The following is a 21,450-nucleotide window of genomic DNA, read 5'->3' as shown; positions in this document are numbered from 1 at the left end:
TGTTTGGAGCACATAGAGCTCATTGGAAAGAGAGAGAAAAAAGAGAGAGAGGTAATAATCGTCAACAAATCCTCAAATATGTAGCTAGAAGGTCAGGAAGAAGAATGCAGACTGGAGAAGAACTTGACAGGATCTGCAGTAGTATAAGGGGGTGAGATGTTTGGTGGTGACGAACAGAGAACAAGCGTATTTAGAATTCAGAGTGTACCTTTGGACTGAGATTGTGGTAATAGACTGTTCAATTTATGCTATCTTCAGAATTACAATGAAGAATCATACTGAGGAATTTTGGTAATTTACTGCAATGCCTTACACTGATGGCTATGTACTTACTATAAAGTGTCTCTAAAGTAATGATGCCATGAAATTATACACGTAGCATATGAAACTTGTCTGCTTCCTTTGTAATCACACCTTTAGTTTGAAGCTTTGCAAATGTGTTTGTTTTTTAATATTTAATCCCAATTTAGAATTTTGTTTCATCCCCTTTGAAATAAATATAGAATATACTTTCTGTAATCAGTATGATGCTGGTAAAATGTTCCTTCTTCATTTTCTGATAACACAGTCACTTACTTAGATACCCTCTCCTCCTTTAAAAAATAATAATAATTCACTCAGTGCTTTGCTCAATCATTATAATTGTTTTGTATGGGTCTGTGCATTGTCTCTATATTAACATGCATACCCATCCAAAGTATGTAGTTGGAAAATCCTTTAAGTCATGCAGAAAATATTTAATGTGGATTTCCTACATGGCCAGGCACTGTTCCAGGTACTTAGGATACATTTGTGAACCAAACTAGAAAAGATTCCGGTCCTCATGGAACTGAAAGTTCATCGCAGAGAGATAGATAAAATAAACATAAGCACAAATAGCAAACCACATAGTATTTAGAACGTGTTAAGTGCTATGGAATAAAGTCAAAAGTAGAGTAACAGAAGGGAAATCAGGAGTGCTGGGAAAATGGCAGTATTAAAAAGAAAGCTCAAGGAAATCTGAGTGAAGATTTGAAGGAGAGGAAATAACCAAATAGTCATATTTGGGATGAGGCACCTGGCAAAAGGAACTGTTAGAGACGAGCATATCTGTCCATTGGCCCAGAGTGAACCAGAAGGAGAATAAGTTAGAAAGGTTACCCTGAACCAGGTCATGAAATTTAGCTTTTTCTCTGAGTGGTGTGGGAGGTCACTAGAATAATTTTTTAATAGAAGATTGACATACTCTAATATAATTTAAATGATAAGAAATATGAGAGTTAAGAGCAAAAGCAAGATTTGTTGAAAGCTATTGTAAGAATCCAGGTGAGTGATGATGGACACAAGTGTAGAGTCAAGCATGACTCTAAGGTTTCTCACCTGAGCAACTGGAAAGATGAAGTTGCTACCAAACGAGATAGATGGGGCACCTGGGTGGCTCAGTCAGTTAAGTGTCCCATTCTTGACTTGGCTCTGGTCATGATCTTATGGTTTGTGAGATCAAGCTCCATGTTGGGCTCTGTGCTGACAGCATGGAGCCTGCTTGGAATTTTCTCTCTCTCTCAAAATAAATGACTACACATTTTGTAAAAAAAAAAAAAAAAAGAGAGAGAGAGAGAGAAGATCCAACACTAAACTCAAGGAACATCAATAGAAAGAGGAAGAAGCAGCAGAGGACAGCAAGATGTGGCAGGTATAATGCCCTAGAACCTCACTACTCAAAGTGTGGTCCATGGGTCAACAACATCAGCACCACTGGGAAGCTGGAACCTCAGCCTCTAAGCCAGACCTGCTGAATCAGAATTGCATTTTAACAAGATTCTACAGGTGATGTGTTCGCACTTTACAGCTTGAGAAGAACTGCCCTAGGAGATAAGAAAAGAAACTATCAAGGAGGAAGGAGTAATGAGCTGTGCCAAATGTGCTAATATGTCAAAGAAGAGGGACTCAGAAGTAACTGCTACCGGCTTTATCACTGTGAAGGTCACTGGTGACCTTGACAAGAGAAGTTTTGTTGAAGTAGTGAGGAGAGCTGAATGACTGGATTAGATTCAAGAGAAAATGGGGAGAGAGGAATTGAAAACAGCCAGTACAGAGAGTTCTTTAAATGAATTTTGCTTTTAATGAGGACAAAGAAATGGGTAGCAAATCATTAGACAAGTGAGGCCAAGAGATTTTGACACAGAAGGAACAACTTTATGTTTGGATGGAAATGATCTAATATCTACCTCTAAAATAAGTGGGGCCAAAGAATATAATGTCTTTCTGACAAGTTATGCTCCTAATTTAGCAACAACGAAAAGGAATCCAAATATTTTTTGTGCATCCTTGAGACTCCACTGAGAATTATGATGGAGGTCATCAGGAGAACTCATATGATTTATTGTATACGGAGTAAGTTTCTTTAAGATTTTTGTTAAAGACTGAATCACCGACCATCACGTGGAGTGAAGTTATACACTGTGAACATCTGTGCTTCCAGAACACAGAAAGTTTGGTGTGATGTTCATATATACCAAGCTATGCTTTTAAAAACTAATAATATGCTTTAAAGGTCTATGCAATCAACATGTGTTAACCGCTACTCTAGAAGAACCTTAAACGAACCATCTACAAAACCATAGGTGTCAATTATAGTTTAGTTTTGGCCGGGACAGTCTATGGTTTTCTCTTGGAAATTTAAGCCATCATCTCTGGGAATGATTAACTGTTCACCTATTTAGGTCTTAAAATATTGTCCACCTTATTATTACCAAAAATTGAGTGGGGTGTCTGGGTGACTCAGTAAGTTAAGCGTCTGACTCTTGACTTCTGCCCAGGTCATGGTAGCATCGTTCATGATATCAAGCCCCGTGTTGGGCTCTATGTTGACAGCATGGAGCCTACTTGAGATTCTCTCCCTCTCCCTCTCTGTCTCTGTCTCTCTCTCAGAATAAATAAATAAACTTAAAAAAAATTGAAAGTACATAGTAGAAGGAGCAGGGAGACCTGAAGCCTACATTTATAGGACCAATCACTGCACAGTCTATTTTTGTGATTTGGGGCAAATAACTTGATACCTTTGGATCAGACTTTCTTGGTCTGCAAAATGAGAAGAGTAGGCTGCATACATAATGTCTACTTTTTCTTTCATTGCCAACATTCTAAAATCAACTTAATGAGGTATGATTTATAAGCAAAAACACACAAATATTTTAAGCCTATAGCTCCATGAGTTTTGACTCTTGTAGGTATCCATCCGTGTAACCACCTCCTCATACAAGATATAGAACGTTTCCACCACCTCAAGAAAATTCCCTCATGCCCTTTTTCAGCCACTCCCTTACTGCCTGAGAAGCAAGCACTCCAGATTTCTCTGACTGTAGCTTGATTTCACCTGTTCTAGAACTTCATATGAGTGAAATCACAGAGTACGTACTCTTTTGTGCTTGGCTTTTTTCATTCAGAGTCCTATTTTTAAGATTTATTTATATTATTGCATGTATCAGTAGTTTGTTCCTTTTTTATTGCTAACTGGTATTCCTTTGTGTGAACATACCACAATTTGTTTATCAGTCTTCTGTTGGTGGACATTTGAGTTGTTTCCAGTTTTAAGCTATTCTGACTAAAGCTGCTATGAAAGTCTTGTATGGATCTTTTTGTGGGCTATTTTCTCATTGCCCGGAGGTCAATATGTAGAAGTGAAATTACTGGCCATAGGGTAAATGTGTGTTTACTTTTATAAGAAACTGCTAGGCAGTTCTCCAGGGGGATTAGACCATTCTACATTCCCACCGGCAGTGTTGGAGAGCCCCCGTGCTGCACACTTGCATCAACAGTTGGGACTAATGGCATTCTGAGTTTGCCACCCTACTGGGTTAAAATATCTATGGTCACCAAAACAAAACAAACAAACACAAATTATTTCCTGGGGAAATTCTAAATTTTGTGATTTTTAACTTTGAAATAATGGCTACTAAACTCGTATTTATTTTCTTCTGCTCTACAACAAAGGAAAAAGTGTTCCTGCATGTGAAGGGAGTAATTCATCTGGGAAGATTTACGATGAGAAGTCGGGATGTCATGCTGACAACAACTTTCTTGGAGGACATAAAAGCTCTGCCACCTACCTATGCAAAGGGGGAATATTTTGCATTTTTGGAAACCTACGGAACCCACTACAGTAGCTCTGGGTCTCTAGGAGGACTCTATGAACTAATATATGTTTTGGATAAAGCAGCCATGGAAGAGAAAGGTACACCTAGAAACAGAACTCTTACCTCTAAAGCTGTTTTAACCAATCATTATTCCTGTTGCTAACCTCTTTCAATGATTAAAGGCTTTCAGATAAATTCCTATACACTGCTTCTTTGAGAGAACTCTCTCTCTCTCTCTCTGCCCTTTGGCATCAAAATCCCGTTAAAACACCAAATAGCGAATTGACTTCTAGACCTCAAACACGATGACTTGATCATGAACTTGATCACGATGACTTGATCATGACTTGGTCAGCAGCACTACTACAAAATGCACAAAATTATACTGCAATTTAAGATCAGTTGGCGACGATGCTTTGAGTGGAATACTACTTAAAAAGTAGAAAAAGTACAAGAGGGGCGCCTGGGTGGCGCAGTCGGTTAAGCGTCCGACTTCAGCCAGGTCACGATCTCGTGCTCCGTGAGTTCGAGCCCGCATCAGGCTCTGGGCTGATGGCTCGGAGCCTGGAGCCTGTTTCCGATTCTGTGTCTCCCTCTCTCTCTGCCCCTCCCCCGTTCATGCTCTGTCTCTCTCTGTCCCAAAAATAATAAACGTTAAAAAAAAAATTAAAAAAAAAAAAAGAAAAGAAAAAGTACAAGAGACATAATTCACATCATCTATTTCTGAATCAATAAATGGGTTCCATTACATGTTTGTCAATACTTTTCCAAAGGACTCCTGAGCATTGGAAGGGAAATAGTGTTCTAAATTTTCTCTGAGGGAGGAGGGAGAAAGTGATATTAAGATGTAAATCTAATGTCTTAAAGCAAAGGTGGAAAATTAGTTTTACCTCATAGAATGACAAGTTTAATCATATGGTGGTAGTTGAATTGACTCCACGTTGAGCAGATGTCTGACCACGCTTGAAGTTATGGGAAAGAAGGCCATGGTTGATCATCAATGTCTGCCATGGGTTCAGGAAAGGCCTACGTACTACGTAATTACCATACTGGCCTAAAGGTTTCATCTAAGCCTTTTAAGAATAAAGCGCATGCAAAGTGACTGTGTTAATAAGTTTTAATTACTCATTTAGTGAGAAATTGTGGCTAGTTGTAATATTCCTTACAGAGGAGATAGGTGCCAGCATATCTCCTTTCTCTGCCCTCAAACGTCTTCAGCGTGTCTCTTAGGGGTGGAAGTGTTGCCAAAAAAACGTTTCCGTGGCTCTTTCTCTTAGCCTCTGTCTGTTTCAAGCGAAGAATTGGATATGGCTATGCGCTTACAGCCGGACTCTGTCCTCACGGTCTGTAAACATGTTAGAGATGAAACAACTATGAATAGCCAGAACTGACTGCTCTTGATGCCTCAGTCTAGTCTTGAGTGGGTAGAGGTGCTACAAGGAGAAATGGAATATGGAGTTGTTTGACTTGTACTGACTCACAGGGCTATACCCTGTGAGACAGCGTAAGGAAGCCTCCTGAGTCCTGTCCGGCAGGCTATTTTGATAAATAGCACACGGGCAAGGGGCACGAGAGGACTGTGTCTTGAGTGACCTGAAAATCAGAAGAGAAAGGCTCAGCAACGGTGATCAAAACACAAGGAACACTTCAGGCTAAGAGTTGCCTTGGTGAAAAAGCTCCATGAGCTAAAATCTTTAATCTTGGGTAACTCAGACCTACCCACTTAAATTTACTTATCGTCTGACCTTAGTAGACAAGGATCATTAGGTCAGTCCTTTGAAAAGGAAGTCATCCTTCTTGCTTCTTCATTGGCAATACCTGAGGACCAAGCCACGTCCTACACCTAGATTTGGGATGTCCAGACCCTGTCTGGACAAGAAAAGGCCCACAGCTGAGGCAGAAAATCTAAGCTCATTGGGATCACTTAGAGATTTTCATACCCATCTTTGGAATCAAAGTCTTTATGCTTCCTAGGTTAAAGTTGGAAATCTAGTATTCTGGATTCCTTGCATGGCCTTCCATTTTTATCCTCCCTCTTCCTTTCATAGGGAAATCCACCTGATATTTCTCAAGTTCTCACTAGTGGTGGGTACACAAAAAATATTTGCTGAATAAATGAATGCTTAAATGTCCCCAGATCCCTACTTCTATATTTTACTATGAAACCCTGGGACTAACTTCACTTCTCCCTTTCCTTTTTCACAAAGCATTTGTGTGTGTGTGTGTGTGTGTGTGTGTGTGTGTGTGTGTTCTGAAATGATAAATAAGACTGAAAACTGACATGGTCAATGAACTGAGGCAGTTTACCCTTGTAATAAAATAATCATTTTCTCTTCTAAATAGATAATAAAGTATATACTTGAATTAAATATTAGGATTTTTCTTCCTAGTAACTGTAGTATCCACACACCAGTGAGTCAGCTTCCAAAACTGATGTCTACTAAGTAGCATTCATAGGACCAAAGCAAAGTTGTCGCATGTATAAGCCATCTGCTCAAAGCAATGAACTCACTACCTTAATGAGCAGAGTCTTCCAAAGAGGAATCTGAGATGTTGATGCATCCCACGACCAAATTATAAAGTCAATACAGAGAAGTGCTTAACAGCCAGACAACTCTGGTTCATATGGTAACTTGGCTAATTGCTGAATCCCACTGGCAGGTAACTTATCTGCTCTGTCGTTCCATATCATCATCTGTAAAATGAGGATAATAGAACTTACCTTGAAAGGTTAATGTGAGGATTAAATTAATTGATGTTTGGAAAGATTTGGGGTATATGATGAGCATTGAATATATGTTAAACATCAAAGTCTGTCTCCCATGATGTTAGAAGTAAAGGACTTTACTGTAACTGCCCTATTCTGAGTGATGTCTCTTTTAAACAAGAAGTAAATTTATATGTCCTTTGTTAGTAAGTTGACGAGCAAATTCAAAAGGAGGCCAATAGATTCTAATATTATCCATTCATCAGTTGATGGACTTTTAGGCTCTTTCCATAATTTGGCTATTGTTGAAAGTGCTGTTGTAAACATTGGGGTACGAGTGCCCTATGCATCAAAGCAGAGGAGATATGACCTTGCATTTGAGTTCAGTAATAATGTCTAGGAATCCGAGTATGTTTCTTACAAAATAGTACAATTGAAATGTATTTATTGAAATAATTTAGACCTTATTTAATGATTTTCAACTAAATACATTAAACAGGTGTTGAAATAAGGGATGTACAGAGATGCCTCGGGTTTAGTTTGGATGCTTCTCTGAATGCTGGAGCTGAACTCACAGGAAAGATCAATAAAAACGATTGTTTAAAGAGGGGTGAAGGTGGAACTGGTAAGTATGGCCTACCTCACTAGTTTAAAAAAAAGGAGGAGGTGTTGTCAATGAACACTGCCCCATCACTGTGAACTCTCTTTATTGTCCATCCTCTTTACTAAACAAACAAGCAAAACCTTTGAGTGATTTAAAACTTTTATTTTTACAGTGGTATGAACACAAGTACCCATGGACATGTATTCATTGGAAACATCATTGCTCAGGCCACACAGTGTGCAGCTCTCGGAAAGGCACTTACACTGTAGTCTTTGTAGATTTGCACATTTATCCTGGCAATGGTAGAAGGCCAATGGTAGAAAACGTCTTCAGCAAAAATCTCCTTTCCCCCCCTAATCTTAGCAAAGTTTCTGAATAGACTAGTGGCATACTGTATGTAACCATAAACAGAGGAGAAGACTGAAACCATTTCCCTAATTCAGCCTTCCTCCCGGCTCAAAACCCCTAATCCGCCTTCGTCCAATGAGTCAAAAGGTATAAACTTCCAGTTATAAGATAAATAAGTGCTGGAGATGTAATGTACAACCTGATGACTGTAGCTAACAGTGCCGTGTGATATACTGGAAAGTTGCTAAGAGAGCAGAAACTAAAAGTTTTCAGCCCAGGAAAAGATAAATTGTTTGTAGCTGTACGAGGTGATGCAGGTGGTAATCATTTTGTGATATATGTGTATGGCAAAGCATTCTTTCTAAGTAGACCTTAAACTTTTACAGTGTGTCAACTATATCTCAATAAAACTGGGGGTGGGGGGGAAGTAATTCCAACCCATCCTTAACATTCAACCAGTGCATAACTTTTTTAAAAACATAAATATCTTTAGTATAAATGTTGCTTGTGTTGTTAATACTTAGCAGATGTACAAGCATGAGATAGTGCTAGAGTGCTCAATTTTTACTCTAATCAGAAATCCCTGAGAATGTTTTTGGACATACAAATGCTTGAGACTTCCCTTTAGAGAAGCAGCTGATAGTGGGGAGGCAGAGAGAGAAAAGCCTAGTGTTTTGTTTTTTTTTTAATTTTTTTTTTCAACGTTTATTTATTTTTGGGACAGAGAGAGACAGAGCATGAACGGGGGAGGGGCAGAGAGAGAGGGAGACACAGAATCGGAAACAGGCTCCAGGCTCTGAGCCATCAGCCCAGAGCCCAACGTGGGGCTCGAACTCACGGACCGCGAGATCGTGACCTGGCTGAAGTCGGACGCTTAACCGACTGCGCCACCCAGGCGCCCCATGCCTAGTGTTTTTAAAAGCATACCAACCACTAACATGTGGCCATGATAAGAAACCACTGATGAGTGCAAAAAAAAAATTGAACTTGCCATCGAAAGTCCTAATTTCAATATGTGACCCTCAGGCTAGTCTTGGGCTAGTCACTCCACCTCTCTGAGTCTCAGTTTTCTCATCTATAAAAATGAAAAAAGATAAACAAAAATCTTCTTGAAATTCCTTCCAGCTCAAAAAATTTACAACTCTATAAGATTCACAAAAGTGTGTTAAAAGTCTGGAGAGAGAAACTGAAGGAGAGAGGAGTAGGAATTTAGGATGGAAAAAAAATTTGTTTTTCACCTGATTCTTTTTTACACTCTCTGATTTTTTTTGTAATATTAAATTAGTATGAAGTTATATAAAATGTAATTATGAAGTAAGTCTTAAAACAAAAAATTTCTAGTACATCCCAAAAGTCACGTTTAGTTCCCACGTATGCATGGGCATAAGTGATGAATTTGGAATCATCAATGTATCTAAATCATCATTTTTTTTAAGACAACTGGAGTCTACAATTGACTACTAATAAAACTTGCTCTTGGAGATTTTGGGTGAAAAAATTATATAAGTAAAATTCAATAAATATATTAGACTATACTTTTTGAAAAGGTTCAATAAATGTTGATCAAATGTCACAGAACTATAAATGTTTCACTTATATCCTCTTTCTCTTCTCAGTAAACATCACTAGTGATAACCTTATAGATGATGTTATTTCACTCATAAGAGGAGGAACCCAAAAATATGCATATGAGCTGAAAGAGAAGCTTCTCAAAGGAGCCAAAACGGTTGATATGACTGACTTTGTAAATTGGGCCACTTCCTTAAATGATTCTCCAGTGCTCATAAGTCAAAAAGTAAGGGATGTTTATTTTCTTTTTTTTTTTTCCTATTCTATAAGGTCCAATGAAAATTTTTATTTATTTATTTTTAAAGGTAATAATTTATTTTTATTTACATGCATATAATCATAAGCTTTTTATTTTTTTTATTTTTTTAATATGAAATTTATTGTCAAATTGGTTTCCATACAACACCCAGTGCTCATTCCAACAGGTGCCCTCCTCAATGCCCATCACCCACTTTCCCCTCTCCCCCAGCCCCCATCAACCCTCAGTTTATTCTCAGTATTTAAGAGTCTCTTATGGTTTGCCTCCTTCCCTCTCTATAACTTTTTTTTCCCCCTTCTCCTCCCCGCCCTGGTCTTCTGTTGAGTTTCTCAGGATCCACATATGAGTGAAAACATATGGTATCTGTCTTTCTCTGTATGACTTATTTCACTTATTTCACTTAGCACAACACTTTCCAGTTCCATCCACACTGCTACAAAAGGCCAGATTTCATTCTTTCTCATTGCCAAGTAGTATTCCATTGTATATATAAACCACATCTTCTTTATCCATTCATCAGTTGATGGACTTTTAGGCTTTTTCCATAATTTGGCTATTGTTGAAAGTGCTGTTATAAACATTGGGGTACGAGTGCCTCTACGCATCAGCACTCCTGTATCCCTTGGGTAAATTCCTAGTAGTGCTATTGCTGGGTCATAAGGTAGATCTATTTTTAATTTTTTGAGGAACCTCCACACTGTTTTCCAGAGCGGCTGCACCAGTTTGCATTCCCACCAACAGTGCAAGAGGGTTCCCGTTTCTCCACATCCTCTCCAGCATCTATAGTCTCCTGATTTGTTCATTTTAGCCACTCTGACTGGTGTAAGGTGGTATCTCAGTGTTGTTTTGATTTGTATTTCCGTGATGAGGCGTGACGTTGAGCATCGTTTCATGTGCCTATTGGCCATCTGGATGTCTTCTTTAGAAAAGTGTCCATTCATGTGTTCTGCCCATTTCTTCACTGGATTATTTGTTTTTTGGGTGTGGAGTTTGGTGAGTTCTTTATAGATTTTGGATACTAGCCCTTTGTCCAATATGTCATTTGCAAGAATCGTTTCCCATTCCATCGGTTGCCTTTTAGTCTTGTTGATTGTTTCCTTTGCAGTGCAGAAGCTTTTTATCTTTGTGAGGTCCTTCATTTTTGCTTTTAATTCCCTTGCCTTTGCAGATGTGTCAAGTAAGAAATTGCTGCAGCAGAGGTCAGAGAGGTGTTTTCCTGCTTTCTCCTCTAGGGTTTTGATGGTTTCCTGTCTCACATTCAGGTCCTTCGTCCATTTTGAGTTTATTCTCGTGAATGGTGTAAGAAAGTGGTCGAGTTTCAGGAATGTTTATTTTCAAATAGAAGACTTTAAAATTTTCTTATTAAATATAACTGTTGGTTCAGATGAACGGTTAACTTCTTCTGAAAGAGATGTGAGCATTCAAATGCACTCTTATGTCATCCCTGGAAAGAAGTGTGACATAGAGGAAAGGCATGACGTGTGGCATCACACCAGCCCAGGATGAGTTCAGCTCTCTGTCCTTCTGTAAATGTGTAAAGTTTTCTGACCTCTGCAATGCTAAATTCTCCGGGGCTTCAGGTTTATTTTGAGGATTTAATAAGATTGCTTGTGTAGAGCCTGTAGCACAGACTGGCACCAAATAGGTGCCCAAGAATTGTTAGTTCCCTTCCATCTGCCCCTGGTTGTCCCTTGCCATCAGGTGGCATCATACCACCACTTCCAACACAGGAGAATCTTTAAGGGCCTTCATGAAAGGGAAGTGCATGAGGTCTCAGAAAATAAGACCAAGGGTGAGCGGTTCTTATGGTCCAGAAATTCTTTCTTTTTTGTATCTTGATTATAGTCTTGAGTTTATAAACCCATTAGTACTTATTTCTAGGGGAAACACACTGCATTGTAATCATAAAGATATAAATGCCAGTGTCATTTAGCCCCATCATTCTTCTCCCCAAACTAACTAAAAAGAGTAAGTGTTTTCCTTTATTCCATATTTGTTTTCCTACTTCCCTTTATAGCTTTCCATTTTCCCTGTGTGTTATAAAATTTTCCCTCAGGTCAAGTTATTTTTTACCTCAATTTCAGTTTGATTAACTTGAGTTACAGTCATGTTGGCATTTTGATAGGACTAGTTATTAGAGATTTTTTCACTTCATCCCATTTTATTGTCCTTAAAGAATGAGTGAAGCTACCAAAACCATCTCATTTATGAGAGGGAAGAAGTTGGAAACTGGCAAATTGTAGTCTTTTCCTTTTAGATTGCAGAAATCTAGCCATTCATAAATGTGCTGACATATCTATGAAACTTCAAATATTTTGCCCCACAGGTAGGACAAAAAGGGAGAAAAGGTTGGCCAAATTTGCATGTCTATATGTGAAATTAAAGCCAGAAGAGATCCTTTTTGTTTTATTATGTTTAAATAATATTTATTTGAAATAATAATTATTTGAAACTCAATAAAAATAGATCTGTCAGAAAATCTTAAATAAGAATTAATTTGGAAGATGTTTACATCCAGAAGGACACAAATTGTCTTGTCTTCTCATCTCTAAATTCAGCTATCCTTGTATGGATCCAAACTTGTTCCCTGATCTTAATCATAGTCCAGTATATTCTAGAGCCAATTTATTATTTTTTTTTTAACGTTTATTTATTTTTGAGACAGAGACAGAGCATGAACGGGGGAGGGTCAGAGAGAGAGGGAGACACAGAATCGGAAGCAGGCTCCAGGCTCTGAGCCATCAGCCCAGAGCCCGACGCGGGGCTCGAAGTCACGGACCGTGAGATTGTGACCTGAGCCAAAGTCGGATGCTCAACCGACTGAGCCACCCAGGCGCCCCTATTCTAGAGCCAATTTAAAGAATCTCAAGTAAATAAAGCATCTGCTGAAGATTTACTACTAGATTTACCAGAACTATTCAAAGACCTTCATTAACTCTATGGGACAGTCCTGCTGGCTGGATGCAAAGTATAGTTTATCCTATTTTCAAGGGCAACTATTGACTCCAGATATTTATTTATTTGTTTGTTTGTTTGTTTGTTTGTTTGTTTGTTTATAGCAAGTGGGGGGGAGTGCAGAGGGAGAGAGAGAATCTCAAGTAGGTTCCACACCCAGCATAGAGCCCAACCCAGGGCTCAATCTCATGACCATGAGGTCATAACCTGAGCTGAAATCAAGACTCAGACACAACCAACTGAGCCACCCAGGTGCCCTGACCTCCAGGTTTTTAGATTAGTAGGCATTCCATCTAAAATACCTGTATAACCTTCTTTATTCATACATGGGAAGCCTGGACTTTTCAGATCAATATTCTACCTAAGAAAATGGCAACAATAGTGAGTCACCCAGCAACCACTTTTTAAAATTTATCTTCTTGTAGATAAAGTTCAGAAAATAGTTAAAATATTGTGTTCTTTATTGACTTTGCATGACTTTGAAATCCCTAAAGAGATATGAGATATAGTGTGGTTTGACCTTGAAATAGATTCCAAGTTATTTTGATTTTATAAATGCAGTAGAAGTGGTTTTTTGTTTTTGGTTTTTTGGTTTTGTTTTTTTTTTTTTCTTTTTTGGATAATTAGAAGCTATTCCATGAGGTAATTAAGCAATCTATAATCACTAATTAATTCTTTGGTAAGTTGAAGCATTCAATTTTCTATGGATGACACCTTCAAACATCAGGGATAGTCTTAAGAATTGATCCTTCTATTTAACTATTTAAAGAATTGGTGAAACCTCTTCCCACCCACACTCCCCACCACACTAAACTATTAACCGGCTTATGTTTAATCCTCTGAGCGAATGAAATCCATTATCTAGATATTTATGTTGCAAACAGTTTATCTTGGAGAAAACACTGGGAGGTTATATTACTCTAAAGAATTTCACAGAGATGTTCTAAGTAAAGCAGTTATATATAACACAACACAACGTAACAGCATAATTTAATATATTTTTCCACACTAAACTAAGAAACAAATAAAATAAAAAATAAAGTAACTATGGCCATGCTCTATGAAGTAGAACCTCATGGCTCTGATTCTCCATTTGTCCGTGTGCTTCAGCAGACCCCAAACCTCTGTTTGAGGAATGTGTTGACCCAGCCCAAGAATTTTTTCTCAGCCCTTCTTCAGGCAGAGGAGAAAGAGCCTCACTTTCAGTATTCGCTTTTGTCAGAGTCTTCAACTTTCACGAAAGTATATTATTTCTATTTCCAGCTGGCCTGAATGTTAACACAACATTTCTACATTTTATCTCAACAGAATAGCTGAACTTTGGTTTCTTCTTAAGCTTACCACTAGAAACTAGTTATAAAAATGTCAGTTGAGGAAATTACATTTATTAATGATTGCCTGAGAGATATAAAGTTTATTATTTCCTCTAAAGCAATAGCAGCAGAGATCAGTATAGCTAGCATGTAGCAAATTGGCTTCCTGTAAAGTTTTGTTTTTGCCAAGTTATATAACTCACTGCTTTATTTACTAAAAGGATGTTACATAATACAGTGTCTCCTTTATGAGAACTCATGGGAGATATTACTCTTTAAACTCAGTTTCATGGATCATTTTGTTTCTCTTGTGAACGACGTAAATATTTCTTAAACGCATGTGACCATTAAATTCAGTTGTCTTACTTAGTGCACTAGAAAATATCCCCAAATTTGTGACCCACCTGATGCCAATGGGTCAGTCCTCCTGGCATGAATTTTGTGTTGCCTTTGCCTTCATCTTGCCTTTTATCCTCCGTCCTCCCTTTCTTGTTTCCCTCAACCAATCTTATGCACCCATATGTCAAGCTATATTGAGCACTTTCTGGAACAACCTAGGTAATAATGAATCATTTACCTGCCATTTTTGTTGTGCAACTCTTCGCAGTGAGGCATCGGATGTTAAAGAGCATAAGTATTTCAAGGACCTGTAGTCACGGTGCTCTGTGTTGTCCTCATTACAGTTATAAAGATGTAGTGAAAGTCAGTCCTAACTCACTTGTATAGGGATAAAAAGAACACTCATATGGGGCGCCTGGGTGGCTGAGGCAGTTAAGCCTCCAACTCTTGATTTCAGCTCAGGTCATGATCGCATGGTTTGTGGGCTTGAGATCCACGTAGGGCTCTGCGCTGACAATGCAGGAGTCTGCTTGGGATTCTCTCTCCGTATATATAAGAAACCTCAATTTACTTCATTTTATTTATTATTTTTTAATGTACTTCATTTTTAAACTATATTTCAATTTATTTGTATGTTATTAGCATGTTTCATGTTTCATGACTACAAATAGTAGAAAGATACAATTAGCTAGTGTAGGAGACAAAGGAGAACTGTTCTCTTAATTAATGGAAAGCCAAAGTTTATCAGAAAAAGACACTTCACCAAGTACATTTTCAGTGTTCTTTGTCTTCTTGAGGGAGTTTTGCCTCCAGGGTTTGAGGCTTCTCTGAAATTATGGTCATTACATGACCTTCCTCTTTATCTCTTTGAACACTTTGTTTATGCATTTCATCCACATTGTAGTTTCCCCATGACCCTCTCTTCCTGTATCTTAGATTATCTGGCCTTGACTTTCCTTTAAAAGGTAAAACAAGATGAATGTCTTTTCCCAAAAATCAAAATAACTCTGCCACATGCTTATGTTGTTCATGCCAATGTGGCAATGTCTGTAAGAGGCTACTTTCTTCCAAATAAATATAACATAGTTAAAATCTAAATCCTATATACTAATTTATAAAAGAGTGTGCTGGTGAACATTTGCATTGACTGTGGAAGTTCTTGGTATATTCTGGATATAAGCCTAGTCTCAGTTAAAGGTATTATAAAAGATTTTTTTTCATTTGAGGACCTTCACCTTTCAATGATATTTTTTGTAACAGATGTTCTCCTTTTTACTTTTTATTTTGAAATAATTTTAGACTTACTGTAAAATGGCATAAATAGTACAGACAGTAAACCTGCAAAAATAGCACAGAGTTCACATGCACCCTATAACCGGCAGCCCCTGATGTTAACAACTTACACAACCATCGTGCAGTTAATCAAAATAAGAAAATTAGCATTGTCTAACCTACAGAGCCTATTTAAAATTCACCAGTTTTTCCCCTAATATCTTTTACCTGTTCCAAGATCCAATCAAGATCCCACACTGCAACTAGTTGTAATGGCCCCTTAGTCTCCTCGATTCTGGGACAGTTTCTCAGACTTTTCTCATCTTTCAGGACCTTGACATTTTTTGATGAGTCAGCCGTTATGTCAAATGTCCCTCAATTTAGGCTTAGAGAAGATTGAGGTTATCCATTTGGAAAGATACCACAGAAGTGACGTTGCGTCCTTCTCAGTACATTATATCAGGAATTATAATGTTGGGGTTTCTTTTATTTTGACATAGTCAAATATATATATTTCCTTTCATTATAGTTAGTGCCATTATGTCCTGTTTAAAATCTTTCCCTACTTCAAGGTCTTGAAGATGCTGTCCTATATATTTTCTTGCAGAAGCTTTATTGTTTTGCTTTTACTTTTTGATCTACAATCAAACTAGATTTGTTTTTCTGTGAGTGGTATAACCTTTGAAGTGACCTTTTAAGAAATCTCCTATGAATATCTCATTGTCCAAGAACAAATTCTATCATTGATTATATCTATTAAAATCAAATATCAGTCTACTTTCAAAGTGCTATGACTTTTTACTTAGATGATTTTAAGATCTACTCCATTATCTTTGGTTTTTTTAGTAGTTTTACCCTGATATGGCTATGTGTGAAAAGAAAAAAATTATAGCCTTGCTTTTCATTAATGGGGTACCTCTGTATCTTCCACTGGCTTGTTTTACTCTCAGCCATTAGCTCTTCAAATATTGCTTCTTAAACATTCTCTCCTTCTGGGACTCAAATTATATGGATCTTTTCTCTTCTCCCCCTATCCATTTTTACTATTACTACTTTAGAGAGAGAGTGGGAGAGACATAGAGCTCCAGCATGGAGCCCAATGCGGGGCTTGATCCCACAATCCTGGGATCATGACCTGAGTCAGAATCAAGAGTCAGATGCTTAACTGACTGAGCCACCCAGTCACCCTGTCTTTTATGTTTCCTACCTTCTTTCTGTATTTCCCAATCTTTTATCACTTTATGCTTCACTGTCAGTATTTTCTCCTTACCTATATTCTAATTCATTAATTTTGCTTCTGTTGTATCACGGCTTCTATTTAACCAGTCCATAAACTGGCATATTAATGTCAACTTTTTTTTTTTTTAACATTTATTCATTTTTGAGAGACACAGAGAGACAGAGCGTGAGTGTGGAGGGGCAGAGAGAGAGGGAGACACAGGATCTGAAGCAGGCTCCAGGCTCTGAGCTGTCAGCACAGAGCACGGTGGGAGGCTTGAACTCACAAACCGTGAGATCATGACCTGAGCAGAAGTCAGAAGCTTAATCAACTGAGCCACCCAGGCACCCCCAAAATGTTTATTTATTTGTTTTGAGACAAAGAGAGAGCAAGGGTGGGGGGAAACAAGAGAGAGAGGGAGACACAGAATCCAAAGCAGGCTCCAGGCTCTGAGCTGTCAACACAGAGCCCGATGTAGGGCTCGAACCCACGAACCTCAAAATGGTGACCTGAGCTGAAGTCAGACGCTTAACTGACTGAGCCACCCAGGTGCCCCTAATATCAACTTATAATATCTTTATTTGTTTATTTTTCCCAAGTCCTCTGTTTTAAAAAGTAACTTCTGGTTTTCTGCTACAATTGCTGATCTTCTCCCTTATGGTCCGACTCATGTAAACATAGCGCTTCAAAAGTCTGTCTGGTAGATCAAATCTTGTCATCCTCACAGCTCTGCTTTAGCTTCTAGGGTCTCTACTGGTTCTTGTTCATGTCACCTTGTTTCCTTGTGTACCTAGTTATTTTTATTAGGGGCTGAATATTACACTTTAAAAATTCTTCTAGGAGTAGCGTGAGGCCTTGGAATGATTATCTTTTCTTCCAAAGAAAATATATGTTTACATCTGGAAAGCTTCTGGGGTTACAATGATTCAAGATTTTTTTAATGCGAACCAGACTGCAGTCTCTGCGAGGCCACCCACTTCTGGCTCCCTCTCACTTCCAGGACTGTAGGGCTTTGGGTCCCAACCCAAAGCATGGCTTCTTTTCCTTTGCTGTCCCTGAATACCAACCTTTCCCCCCACCCCCACCAGCCCAGTGATGTGCTCCTTTACCTCAGTCCCTCTGCAGCCTGTTCCCAAATTAGGCAAATGTGTCAAAAGGGGACTGTGGCCCAAAAATACTAGGCTCACCTCCTTGAATTTCCACCTCCTCCTCCCAGAACGTAGCCGAATATGTATTACCTCATTAACTCTCCAGGGCCTTCAAGCAGATTTTTAATTTTGGTTTTATTTGTCATTGCCCTCAGAGAAAAAAAGCTCAGTTGACATTATTCAATCCATCATTACCCACATGTAGTATTTTTGTTTTAATCTCTTTCTTGAGTCTTTGGATTCCAGTTCCTTTTAAATTTGTAGCCTCCTGTTTCAAAGTGCTATGCCACCCAAGGACCTCAGTTTCTAATGATTTATTTACTCAAACAAGTCTTGGAGTCACACAACGGAATTTGCTGATATAGACACCTTCTACATATGTTGTGGCTTTTCCACCATAAGAATTTTGTTGTTGTTGTTGTTGTTGTTGTTGTTTTAGAGAGAGAGCTAGCGAGTGGGGGAGAGGGGCAGAGGTAGAGAAAGAGAGAATCACAAGCAGATTCCAGGCTCAGCGCAGAGCCTGATACAGGTCTCAATCCCAGGACCCTGGGATGCTCAACTGAGTGAGCCACCCAGGCACCCCTCCACCATAGCGACATTTCAAAATCTGTATGACTGGAATGCTCTTCTTTCTGTCCCAGCACCTCAAATCTCAGCGGAAGGGTCATTTTCTCAGGAAAGCCCTTCCAAGCTTCCTCGATTCAGTTGTAGCAACTATGTATTTGACCCCAGGAATTTATGCAGAGGAAACCATATTACTTCATTTTCTTTAATTCTAATTGAATTTGGTATTGAGATTCCATCCCTTCCTACTGCTGGAAAATTTATCCTTTAATCATTTGTTGGATGGGGTTCAGGGAGGTCTTATTGCCCAGATCAATACAAGAACCCTGAGGCTTCAGTTGGGGAACTGGGAATATATATAATGTATATATTTAATCCACGGTGGTCACCCTAATAACCTCATTGTTCAAACTCACATGTTCCCTTGAAGTCAAGTGGTTCCAAGCCTTCTATGCCAAGATTGTACATGGGAGTCCCTGGCAAAACTGGATCCCTAGTCCTTGATATGGACCTGCCTTCTCTAGGGACTCTCTGCTTTTCCTCAAATAGCTGCCAGAGATCCGGTTTATGGTTTCTTGTCCCCTGAGGGACGTACTAAGTCAGGAGGAATCTCCTGCCTCAGTGGCATTCTTCTCACACCCTTTCTCCCAGTAAAAATTCCTCAGTGAGTTCAGGCTTTTATGGGTGGGGGAAAGCCAACAAAGAATTTGCCTTCAGGGGCTTTCTGATCTTGGCCTTGCACACAAAGCCCCAGTTTGACAAGAGACACTGGCTACCTGTTGGAAGAGAGGAGGAGGGGAAATGGCAGCATAAACAATTCACAAAATAATGTCAGTATGTTATCCTGAGAAAAGTTTAAGTCCATGATTGTCCATTTTTAAAACACATAGACCCATCCCATATAGTACCTATCATGGTTTCCATTTTATCTGTGTGATTACTTTAATATCAGTCTTCTTGCTTGCATAATGTGACCTCCTTACCTCCATAATGATCACAGAGATCATGCCTAGCTTTGATCACTCCTATAGTCTATCAGCAAACGTCATACCTGCCAATAATAATCATTCAATAAGCCTTTGTTGAGGGGCACCTGGGTGGCTCAGTCGGTTAAGCGTCCGACTTCGGCTCAGGTCAGGATCTCACGGTCTGTGAGTTCGAGCCCCGCGTTAGGCTCTGTGCTGACAGCTCGCAGCCTGGAACCTGCTTCGGATTCTGTGTCTCCCTCTCTCTGACCCTCCCCCATTCATGCTCTGTCTCTCTCTGTCTCAAAAATAAATAAACGTTAAAAAAAAAAAAACACCTTTGTTGAATTAATGAACGGACAAATAATTCAGTGAATGGTACTGCACAAGCTCCATCAGTAGAAAAAGTTCTAAAATTAAATATTTTGCTTTCTTGTAGCTGTCTCCTATATATAATCTGGTTCCAGTGAAAATAAAAGACGCACACCTAAAGAAACAGAATTTAGAAAGAGCCCTTGAAGATTATATCACTGAATTCAATGTGAGGAAATGCAACCCATGCCAACATGGAGGTACTGTGATCCTGCTGGATGGAGAATGTCTGTGTACCTGCCCAATGGCATTTACAGGAATTGCCTGTGAAACCAGAAAAAACCCAAAAACTTCTCAAGGTGAGAGCAACTTATTTTATATCACTAGGGACAAAACTATGCATTTTGAGGTTACTTAATTTGAAAATTAGGTCTTAAACTAATGTGTATTAAACGTCTAGGCTATCCATGTAAACAGAGGATAAATAGTGAACACATAAAATGGACAAAGCAGACTTTATAGGTCTTTTAGCATGCAATTTTACATCTTCTACCTCTACATTTAAACAGAACAATTATTTTTTTAACTGTAATGATTGGCCCTTGAACAACATGAGTTTGAACTGAATGAGCCCACTTACATGTGGATATTTTACAGTATAGTACTATACATATATTTTCTCTTCCTTACAACTTTCTTAATAAAATTTTCTTTTCCCTAGCTTACTTTATTGTAATAATACCCTATATAACACATATAACATACAAAGTGTGTATTAATCAACTCTTTATGTTATTGGTAAAGCTTCTGGTCAACAGTAAGCTCTTATTAGTTAAGTTTTGGGAGAGTCAAAAGTTATACATAGATTTTCAACTGTGTGGGGCATCGGTACCCCTAACCTTTGTTAGCATTGTTCAAGGGTCAACTATAATTTTTTTAAGCAAGTAAGCAAAATTCCTAATCTCTCTAAAAGTCTTTTAATATTTTTCAGTGAAGGTTTCTGCACATGTTCTTATAAATACTCTTGCATAAGATGCACTTCAAAGTTGAATACCCAAGACCTATGTCTTTTAGGTTTGCTTTTTCAGATTGCAAGAAACAGATACAGACAATACAATTGCCTCCACAAGTACAGTTCGTGTTTATGAAGATCTGAAATATAATTTATCACTGTTAAAGATACAAAACCCTCTCAAGATATTCAAAAATTGCTGTAGCAACCTAATTATCTTGTTGTTAATACTGTAATAACACTGCCATTTTCATGACTCGGTTTATCTCTCTCTTTATCACCTCTGCTTCTACTGCTTCTGACTATCTTTTCTCAGTGCCTTCTGCATTCAAAATTTCCTAAGACTCTATGGAGGATGTCATGGTACACAGCCCGGGTCTGCCTTCAGGATCAAGCACCCATCCCCCCACCTCCTATGAGTGTTACCTGCTGGCATTTCACAGCTGAGTCTCTCTTCAGGAATTGCCCTGTAACAAGGGAGTGGTGCCCAAGATTATGCTCCCAATCTGAAAGAAGCCCATATCAGATAACTGGTCAATGTGGTTGGTATCTGATGGGCCGTCCCTCTTGCGTCAATTGGGACAGCTCTGGAGCACTATTCAGCTTTGGAGCTTCTTGTATGATTTGCTGAAGCCTCTGTTGCAAGAGCATTACAATTGAACTTCCCCTTATTCCCAATTGTGCTCCCCATACTCCTAATATATTTTCCCCCAAAACACATGCTAATAAATCTATTGCATACAAACTCA

The 21,450-nt window shown here is 38.6% G+C and overlaps 1 protein-coding gene across 1 annotated transcript in view; it reads left to right on the top strand.

Moving 5' to 3' along the window:
* C9 (complement C9) overlaps positions 1-21,450 on the top strand; it is a 55,590-nt gene extending 34,140 nt beyond the window's left edge. The window contains exons 7-11 of the mRNA XM_040495884.1: positions 3,973-4,213; positions 7,322-7,447; positions 9,391-9,569; positions 19,817-20,048; positions 21,018-21,450. Of these exons, the coding sequence (XP_040351818.1) occupies positions 3,973-4,213; positions 7,322-7,447; positions 9,391-9,569; positions 19,817-20,048; positions 21,018-21,043 (804 nt within the window). The 3' untranslated portion in view covers positions 21,044-21,450. The remainder of the gene's footprint in view (positions 1-3,972; positions 4,214-7,321; positions 7,448-9,390; positions 9,570-19,816; positions 20,049-21,017) is intronic.

Source organism: Herpailurus yagouaroundi, unplaced genomic scaffold (assembly GCF_014898765.1).
Source record: "Herpailurus yagouaroundi ecotype Mexico unplaced genomic scaffold, PumYag 29, whole genome shotgun sequence".
NCBI lineage: Eukaryota > Metazoa > Chordata > Mammalia > Carnivora > Felidae > Herpailurus > Herpailurus yagouaroundi.
Note: the sequence above shows the minus strand (reverse complement) of the source record. Positions and strands in the feature narration are given on the sequence as shown.